General features: G+C 46.7%; 1 protein-coding gene across 6 annotated transcripts in view; it reads right to left on the bottom strand.

Annotated features, from left to right (window-relative positions):
* Positions 1–1206: 1206 nt before the first annotated feature.
* The window catches only part of Frmd4a (FERM domain containing 4A), a 592091-nt gene continuing 583729 nt past the window's right edge, over positions 1207–9568 (bottom strand). For 5 of the 6 annotated variants that reach the window (XM_026782982.1, XM_026782981.1, XM_026782984.1 and 2 more), the window contains one exon: positions 1207–4295. In XM_026782982.1, the coding sequence (XP_026638783.1) occupies positions 4193–4295 (103 nt within the window). In that variant the 3' untranslated portion in view covers positions 1207–4192. Of the gene's footprint in view, positions 4296–7640; positions 7713–9568 lie in introns of all 6 variants that reach the window. The other variant, XM_026782983.1, reaches the window with a different exon arrangement.

Below are 9568 nucleotides of genomic sequence, written 5' to 3'. Positions count from 1 at the left end.
CATGCTGGTGGAGGTCCCTTGTTCTTGAGATACCCATCCGGTGCTACTTGGCCTTATCCACGAGCACCTAAGCTTTAGAGGACACGGGTTCTGTGCCAGTCTGCAATGCCTTGATGGAGGCCACTGTCGCTCACCAGTCCTCAAGTGGGTCTTGCACACTCCTCTTTGGATAGTTTCGTGTAAGTGTTTTTTTAAATATATATTCTGGGATGGCAAGGACTGGATATTTTTAGTATTTTCTACAGGATTAGGGTGTTTGTGTTCAAAATAGAAACCTGGATTATCTTGTTGACATTATGCAAGGAGAGAGGAAGAGTGATTGTGTGCACGCGCGCACACACTCATAAAAGGAACAGGAAGCATGAGACGGTGCCATCTTCCTGGGTTTCAGTTGTTTTCATGTGATGGAGCTTAGGGCATAGGCTCATTTCTGACATCTTTATGCATAACTAGAGGCCTTTTTTTCAAGTGTAGATTATTTTGGGATGCTCTGATACTTTTCCTAAGAAGCCTCCGAGGCAGTTCCAGAATTGAGGGAGTTGTCAACACTGTCCCTTTAGTTTCCTTTCAGACAGGGCCAGCGTCTAGTGCATTGTTACTCTTGCTGGCAAGCTTTAGCCTTACTCTAGTGATCAGGAAGGGCTTTCCATCCAGGGTGTTCCTGGAGGCTAGACTTCTAGTTTCCTGCTAGGAAAGAGATATCTGTCAGGTCAGGGGTCAGGGATACAGTTGTAGCAGTCTGCTGAAGCAAGACAGTAGCCGTATGCCTTAATTGGGGGACTTCTGTAAATGCAGTAGGCTGTTGCTTCATTGGTATGATTTAGAGGTAGATAATTTAAGAGAAAACTAGCCTCTACCAAGTCAGCAAGCTTGCCTTTCTTTCTGGAAGCCAACAATACCCTGCATAGCTAGGTGTGGTGTATAACAGCACTCAAGCTGCAGGCAAAATGGGTGTGAATTTAAAGCCACCCTGGGCTATACATACAGTAAGTTCCAGGCTGGCAGGGACTGTAGAGTGAGTCTGTGTGTTGGGGTGGGGGGAGTGGGTGTCACATACACCCCACACACATATATTTGGGGAATACCATGGGTAGACTGAGGATGTTTGTTTTTGAAAAAGAGCCCAGTGCACCTGACACAGATTCTGGAGCATGGCTACACATTTGTCATTTAGAAACAAACAGTGTCCAAGAGGCAGCTGGGGTGTTTTCATTTTGAAAATGTTTTAATAAGTGTTGACAACACTGTTCTGCAAAATGTAAAGGTACTATACAAATTCTTAATACAAAAAGAATAAATTAAAAGCAGATTTCTCTTTTAATTCTGCAACTTTGTCTACAACATACATCTTTTTCATTGATTACCGTTGAACAGAATCCAGTAAAATCATTTTACATGCTCTACAGTCAGTTTCAGGAGCAACCTAATCTTTCCCCCGTTATTAAACTAGAGTCCATTTTACACAACTTGTAATAAACGATTGACTTTACACCTAGTTAACTAAGCAGTAATTGGTCATCTGATAGCACCTGGATGAGGTTTGCTATATTTAGAACTAAACTAATACTGAATGAAAACAAATTGGGCTTTTAACAGTTTCAACACTCACCTGCATATAACAAAATAAACCAACCTGGCTCACAACAGAGTCTTCTGGCTGAAACAGGCAATTTCTTACATGTACTCAAAGAATCCAGTAGGGGCATTAGACCAGACTGGGGGCTTCATATCTCATCTTCCTTTAAAGAAATAGGATCTGTAAAGCATCTGCAGGTGCTTGAATACAACACCCAGAGTGTTCCCCACCACACTGACCATGTATGTCCGTCTCAAAGGACTTAGGCTTATTATGTACATTGTAGTAACTGAACACAGCTAAACAGTAAAACCTGTTTTACTTAATCTCGGTCCTTACTACCAGACTCTCCTGATGGTGTTCACAGCTCCTATACAATTCCTCTCTGCTCCCCAAATGTATTACATTTTAGATTCTTTCTGCCTCTCGTTGATCCAACCGAATTCAGAACTGATTTTCAAACTGCTGTCTATGTTATAACCTGTAACCATGTAACCTTGTCTTATTCTTTGTTTCCCTTTGGACTTTTCCTGCTGCACCATAGTTCAATCTAACTATTCAGGCATCTCTTTTTGGAAGTAAAAAAAAATTGACCCAATGTATCACATTTCCTATTAGGGAAGGAAGGGGGAAAAATCCCCAAATAAACTTGCCTTTTGTAGCTCTGACCATCATACTAGGAACAAAAAAAGGTAGCCCCCATCTCCGTCAAGCCCTGGGTTCATTTGTACCATTATCAGTCCCTACCAATCCTACAGGGTTACGCCTACAAGTGTCCGGAAGAGTACTGTTTCTGAAAGCTGGGATCATCAAGCTAGCCGGGCCCAGCGCTGGGGTACCTGGCCTTGAGTGGGCCTCAGACCGCATGGTATGAATGCCTCTGACTGTGGAAACGCTCACTTGACTTCCAGAACTTTCCAAGCCAAGACAGAGTGAGCCACAGGGTTGGTCCTTCCCCTGCTGGGCTGGTGGAGTCTACTGTTGCTCTCGGATTCACATACACGAACAACAGTCTTTGTTTTGATGCCACAGCTAACTTTAGATCTGCTTTCCCACAAAAGTACTCCCACCCTGGCTCCTGTTCCTGGATGCCTTTCCCACAGGAAGTCATCACAAAGACGACCCCGCAAGCCCCGCTTACATTCACATGTACTACCTCCATGAAAACTCTGGTGCCATCTTGAGTAACCCGGCTAAGACTCTTCACTAGTTCGTCATTATAAAATTTCGAGGCCTTTGAAGATCGATGGCTTTTGGTTGTGTGTTAAGCATAGCTCAAAACACATGTAAACGAGCAGCTTGCACGCATGCTTTTTTTTTTTTTTTGCCTTCTTTTATCCTCTTGGTATCTGTGGACAGAGGTGGTAAATCAAAGTCATGGATACTGCTGGAGGTGAATGGGCCCTTTAGGAGCTGAGTTGCTTCAACTCTGCTCTGCCTGCCGGCTGGTAGACACATAAAATTCTTCCTACCTAAGGGCGTACTTGGGTTCTTACTAAGTGACACACAGGAGAGGTCCATCTGAGTTCTTTGTCACACAAGTGCTAACAAACAAAATGAGCCACAACAGTAAAACACTTGGATAGACCGCAATGTGCTTTTTCCCTTGGTTTCCCATAAAAAAGAAAATGAAACGCCTTGTACAAAAAAGAAAGGTTACACTTTTACTGGCTGTTTTAACGAGTGAGACCTGCTTTTGGCAATGATCACCTTTAGCTTCTGACCAATCCGAAAAGGAAAGCAGCTTGGGAGGTGCAGGCTGAGGCCCCTGCCCTGCGTAGGGCGCTCCTTCCAGCCTGTTTCCCTTCACGTCCAGACAGACAGATTCTGCGTCTGCCAGGCCAGCCAAGTCTCCTCCATCTTCACTGTCCCGTTGGGTTCATTTCCAGGCTCTCGGGTCAGGAGAAGTGGGCGTGACAGCAGATGGCTCCCGACGGGACACGATTTACAAATGGTTGACTCACTTGTGCTGCATAGAAGCAGTTTGGAACTGAGGAGTTTCACTGCAGAGAAGGTGTGTTCCTCTTGGCCCCTCCTATCTGTTTATTGTTGAATGTGTCTAATCTTTGGCAGCATAGAACCGCTTGTGATCCTCCGACGCCTCTCTGAAGCGCTGGTCCTCCTTAGGTTCTCTTGCAGGCTGTCTTACTACAGAACAGAGACTATCCTAGGTGTGGTCCCCACGAGGCAGCCTCTCTTCTCTGGAAGCACCCAGTGGCCTGTGGTGGCAGCTGATGCAGCTTTACAGTCTCTGCACAGATAGGTCTTTCTTTTTTCTCTTCTCTACCAACGCTTCTCTTCCACAGGAATTGCATATGTTGGCTTCCCTGACAGTTCCTGGCCTGGGCTGTCATGGCAGGGGGAAACCACCAAGGTGCCATTGAGGATTGTTGTCTGGCTCTCTGGGTAAGAGAGCCAGGGGACACACAGTGGGATCGGAACCTTCCAGAATGTCTCCTCAGTCAGGTTTTTGAGGGTGAAGGGGATGTGGAGACAGGAGAAAAAAAGTGCCAAGGGCCGAAGCTGGTGCAGGTGACAGTGTGTCTGGGTAAGGCAACTGAGAGGCAGTGAGGTGACTCAGAATGGCGTGCGGCGGTCAGAACAGGCCGGGCTGGCTCACACGAGGGTCCCGGGCTTGGCTTTTTCCTGCCCGTACCATTGGACATCAGCTAGCTCTGGATAGAGGGAGGAATCCAGGAAGCAGCTATCACTGTAGCTCCTGTGGGCCCAAGAAGAGATGGTGAGTTAGAGGGAAGAGCGGCACAGACGGGCCACGTTCAGGGTGCTGGCGGAGGGGCAGGCCCGAGTCTGGCTGTGCTGCTGCTGGCCTGGGGAGCGCACAACTGCGGGGACCTTTCAGAGTCCTGTACATGATTCTCAGGTGCAGCCAGGGCTGAGGAGCCCCTGGGACTGTATTATTCCTCAGGATGATTTCCTATGTGACAGTCAGCGGCTTGCCTTACATCGGACCCAAAGGTCTGCACTTTGGAGGTAAATTTATCACTGTCCTGGAACAACATTCAAAATGTGCCTTTTTAAAAAATTATTATTTATTGGTTCTTTGACACAGGGTTTCTCTCTGTAGTCCTGGCTGTACTGGAACTAGCTCTTGTAGATAGACCAGCCTGGCCTTGAATTCACAGAGATCCTCCTACCTCTGCCTCTGCTAGGATTAAAGGCATGTGCCACCACCACCCAGCTATGCTTTTTAAATCAATAAGTTGTGATTTTTATGAATGTATTTTTAAAATCATACAGGGACTGGGCCTATAGCTCAGTGGTAGACAGTGTGTTTAGCATGTAACAGTCCTGCCCTTGATGCTCAGCACCAAAAATAGTAAAAAGTCAAGATACATTTCCCTCTACATAGAAAAATGTACATAGGAGAAAAGAGAAAGTTCTTTGGTAAGTATTGTTAGTAGATTAAATGGGAGTGATTCCTAGGTATCAATAGTAGCTCACACAGAGGAGCGGCTGCAGCCCTACTCACTCAAAGAGATTCCAGCTCCTTCTAAACTGCCTTTAGTTCCCATGCCTGGCACCAGAAGAGATGCTGAGCCATTCTAAAGAGCGTCTCAAAGCCTCCCAAGTCAACTAACCTGAAGACCACCAGCCACCCTCACTACTGTCTCATTTGCTCACTTCTCCAGGAATACACTGAGGATTTAATACTTGGTAAATGTCCCTCATCTGACCTAGCAAAGTCCATGAAAGCTAGAAAAACCCCAAGGCATCTGTGACAGCCCTGCGCTCGGAGCCCTGGAAATGCATGAGGTTAATTCTGATTAAATACAGCGTTAGAAGCAAAGGCAAGGCCTTAGTTATGGCACTGGTCATTGGGGGTCTTTGTGTGTATCTATCTGTATTTGGGGGTAAACAAGTGGATGACTTTATACTCATGCTGCAAATATTGGCTCCTCACTGCAAAACTGGCTTTTGTAAACTGTGTCAAAGGAACCAAGAATTTTTAATGGGAAAAGGCGGTTGGAAGCACAGAGTGCTCTGGGGTGCCCTTGCACCTGCCAGAGGGGACACGTGACGTAGGACCGCCCTTCTCCAGCCACACTCACTGGCTCTGAGATGGCTAAGTAGCTTTGAGAGCACAAGGGTATTTATTTCCTCCCCGTGGCTGGTGCTCTACCCAGCTTAGCTGCTTGCACATGCTCATCTGCTTAAGCTTATCGAGTTGGTCCCCCTTTCCTATGCAGTGAATACTGGCACAGCTTCCTAGATTCTTCTAGAAGTTTGTTTCTGATAAAATCGCGATGTGGAGCCGGGCGGTGGTGGGGCACACCTTTAATCCCAGCACTCGGGAGGCAGAGGCAGGCGGATCTCTGTGAGTTCGAGGCCAGCCTGGTCTACAAGAGCTAGTTCCAGGACAGGCTCCAAAACCACAGAGAAACCCTGTCTCGAAAAAAAAAAAACGCGATGTGGGCCTACTAGGGACTTCATTTTCCTGACTGCAGTGTTGGATACAGGAGTCACACTAACAAGTGTTTCTGAAGGGACACCTGGGACGGGCTCCGAGGAAGCGAAACAGTGAACACTGAGCACACACCACAGGCTCTGCGAAGTCATGCATTGCTTTGTTTCACCTGGGATATCTCACACGGTATCACCTAGTCACGCCTACAGAACACATGCTGGGAACAACAGCATTTCTCTCTCACACAGCTCAATGTCATAGAATGTGTTTGAGTCTGGGGTTAAATCCACTATTTTAAAAAGTGAGTAATCACTAAATACTGAATGGTGCCTTATCTCCATTCCCACTGAGACTTGAGAAGTGGGATTTAAGTCACCGAGCCAACTGGCTGAACACTGTGGGGTTGGCGAATAGTGCCGTAGGTCGGTGGCCATAAAGCCAGGGTGATGAGACCTCTGTCAGCATGGCTCTGCTGGCTGGGTGTGAGCTGCTACCCATTTTGAACTAACTTGACCACATTCTCGCGGGAGCTTTTTAAGTGCGCGTCTCAGGACTCCGCTGCTACCCGCTGCCAGCCATCACTCAGCACAGCTTAGTCCCTTCTTATTGGAGGGGAAGAGTGACTCGAATCCAAGTGCTCTGGTGACATCATTTCAGTCCCTTCACTGTCACAGAGCATGAGCTGTCCCTCTTCCTCCCCTGCTTCCCTCATCCAAGCTCAATCCCTGCTCTTCACTCCTCTACTGTATCAACCCCCCCACCCCCATGCAAGAGCCCTGCCTGAATCCACACACACCCGTGGCTTTTTATCTTGGCTTCTCTCTACCTCCCCGCTCCGCTGCAGTTCTTTAAAGCCAGGCTCACGAAGCGAGTATGAGAACGAAAAGGCATCTCTTGTCTGAATCTTTTCAGCATTTTAATTTGTAGAGCACTCAGTACTTTTATGTGGCATTTCTTCCTCAGGGCTCAATTTTGTCTCTGTTTTGTTTTGCTGGGACTTTCCCCTACTTCTGCATGCACCCTTATCATTTTGGTGTCCTGGGTGTGCTTTTTAATTTCAGTGCTGCACGGTTAGTTACTTAGACTTTCAGGACCCACTGCCTTGTGCTTGTGATAATAGAGCCTTACGGATTTCAGCGGTTGGTTCAGCAGCCGAGGTGGTGTCTGGGAGTCCTTCAGAGCTCCCAGCTGGTAGTGGTGACTTACAAACCACATTTTGAAAAACAGGACTCTTAAGTCATTTGTTGCAACATACAACAGTCACTGAAAAATGGTAGGATGCAGTTACAGTAGTTTGGGTATTTTAAACAGCAGTGGTGCTGTTTTTATGGCTACGACTTACAAACGTGGTAAACAACAAACCTCTACTTTTTTTGTATTTAAAGCCTAGAAAGTCTAAATATACCATGGGGCTCCATACTTGTGGGAAGAATGGGGACCATCCTACATCTGATGTAAAAACACACATCCAAACATATAGCTCCACATGTATCTAGAAATAAAACATAGAAATAATAGCTTCCACACCATCCAGACATTTCCTACTGGAAACTCTGACATGGGCAGAAGCTGCACATATGCAGGACATCTGGATCACACACTCGTGGGCAGTAAGAACAAAACGTTCCCTTACAATACCTCTATTCATCAGTACTTTGGTGAGTTGGAGACTCAGACCCATCCGTGATGGGAGAGTTTTCTGTTGCTTCTCTGAACAAAGGAAAGCGGAAGGAGGAAGAGAAGAGAGTTGATGTTACATAGAAGAACTGGCACACGTGATTAGTAGCTTATTAACACACTGGAGAGACCCAATGACCATATGCCCATGAATCCAACACAGGAAGAGTCACACAGAACTTTTGAGTCTCCATCGCTGAGCGGCAAGACCTCATTAGGCATGTTAGGAAGGCAAGCGGTGGCAATTTTTACCCATTATCTCGTTTTCTTATCACATTATTCTTGAATAATTCACAATCTGGCAAAACACCGGACTTCAAAAACAGTATCTTTTTTGTTCCCATTTTGTCTTGTGCCCTTACATGTGACAAAGAAGGCAAGTCCAAGGGCTCACTTGAGTGAGTGGGCATGGGACGATGCTTGTAACTCAGAGCCTATTATTAGTCAGGTGATGCAGTCATATAGCTGAATCAGATAAAACTGGGCATGACCCAGGAACTTGAGAGGATCCCCAGAGGATTCCAAGGGTCCTATTTGGATGGTGTGGTTTAGCCACTAAAGGCACACAGAGGCGTCACTCTTGTATGAATCAGTCCTGGGGGACTCTTCGACCCTGTGCCAAGAAACTGGATTCAGAGGCTACGGTTGTAGAGGACGGTATGAACAAGTGTCTCAGTGATTTGTAATAAAACTGAGGCGTGGACATGAGAAACACAGTGGATAGTTGTAGACTATATGTTTTCTTCATTTGAAAAGAGGCCACATGAAATGGTTCAGTAGGTGTCCAATCATTGAACCCCAAATGACCTGTGGGCCCACCCTAGAGCTTCTGATTCAGTTTTGGGTCGACCCAAGAAGATCCCAGGTGAAGCCCAAACTGCTGGTCTACAGTCCACATTTGAGGACCTACCAGAAAAACATAAGGTGTATGACATTTTTCTCTCTCACTGATGAACCCAAAAGATCTAGATACTTCCCCTTGCCAGGAGAGCAGCAGGATTTCCTGAAACTCATTTATGTATGAAGAAGCTGTAGCCTCTGTGTTCACGTAAGTACTCAGTGTTAGCTGTCCTGGCCTCACCAACAGTGAAGGCTGCAGAAGAGCCCTGGTGTCAGCTCACTGCAGATAAATGTGGGGAGTAAAGGTGCCCAGCATGGGAAGCCTGGGCGCTCAGTAGAACGAACTGCAGGGCTGTGGTTTTCTTCTAATTCAGCTCACAGCAGTCAGATTTTCCCAGACAAGTGCCCAATAAAACAAAAGCTGTGGATTGGGCTGGAGAAGGGGCCCATTTCCGGTAACCAACAGGTGTTGACAGACTAACTCCTAAAAGGCCGCAACAGAAGAGAGGAGTGGGGTAGAAAGTGACAGCATGTGATAAGAACAAGGCAGGATACTCGTGTCTGCTTGAGCTTCTGACAGAGCAGGGCATCCTCACTGGTCAACTGCTTCGGCCCTAAGTCCACACTTAAAGCTACAAATGAGAGCCGACTGACAGGGCCATGGGCTGAATCTTCAGTCCCTGTGCGCAGCCTCTACTGAGAGGTCTCAAGGTGCGGTATCCCCTTTGCTGATGAAGAACGCTGTTTAGCCTAGACAGAAGCCTTTTTCTCGGGATACATCCCGGTAGTAAGACAGTGACCGCACTGAGAAGCATGGGGATATCTGGCTCAGGGTACTCTCTCCCACCCCTGACAGTTTTGCTTGGCATTTCAAGTCGAATCAAATGCTTTCTGGAATTGGATCCACTTCTCTGTTTGCCTTCCTACATCCCAGGAATCACAACCTACTTTTAAGTAGAAAACCACATAGAATTTTAAATAGAACCACATAGAATTCATCCCCATCAAAGACAGTAGGCCAGCTGGAGAGAAGGTGACAGCCACACGGG

Source organism: Microtus ochrogaster, chromosome 16 (assembly GCF_000317375.1).
Source record: "Microtus ochrogaster isolate Prairie Vole_2 chromosome 16, MicOch1.0, whole genome shotgun sequence".
NCBI lineage: Eukaryota > Metazoa > Chordata > Mammalia > Rodentia > Cricetidae > Microtus > Microtus ochrogaster.
The sequence above is the reverse complement of the archived record's forward strand: the minus strand, read 5'-3'. Positions and strand labels throughout refer to the sequence as shown.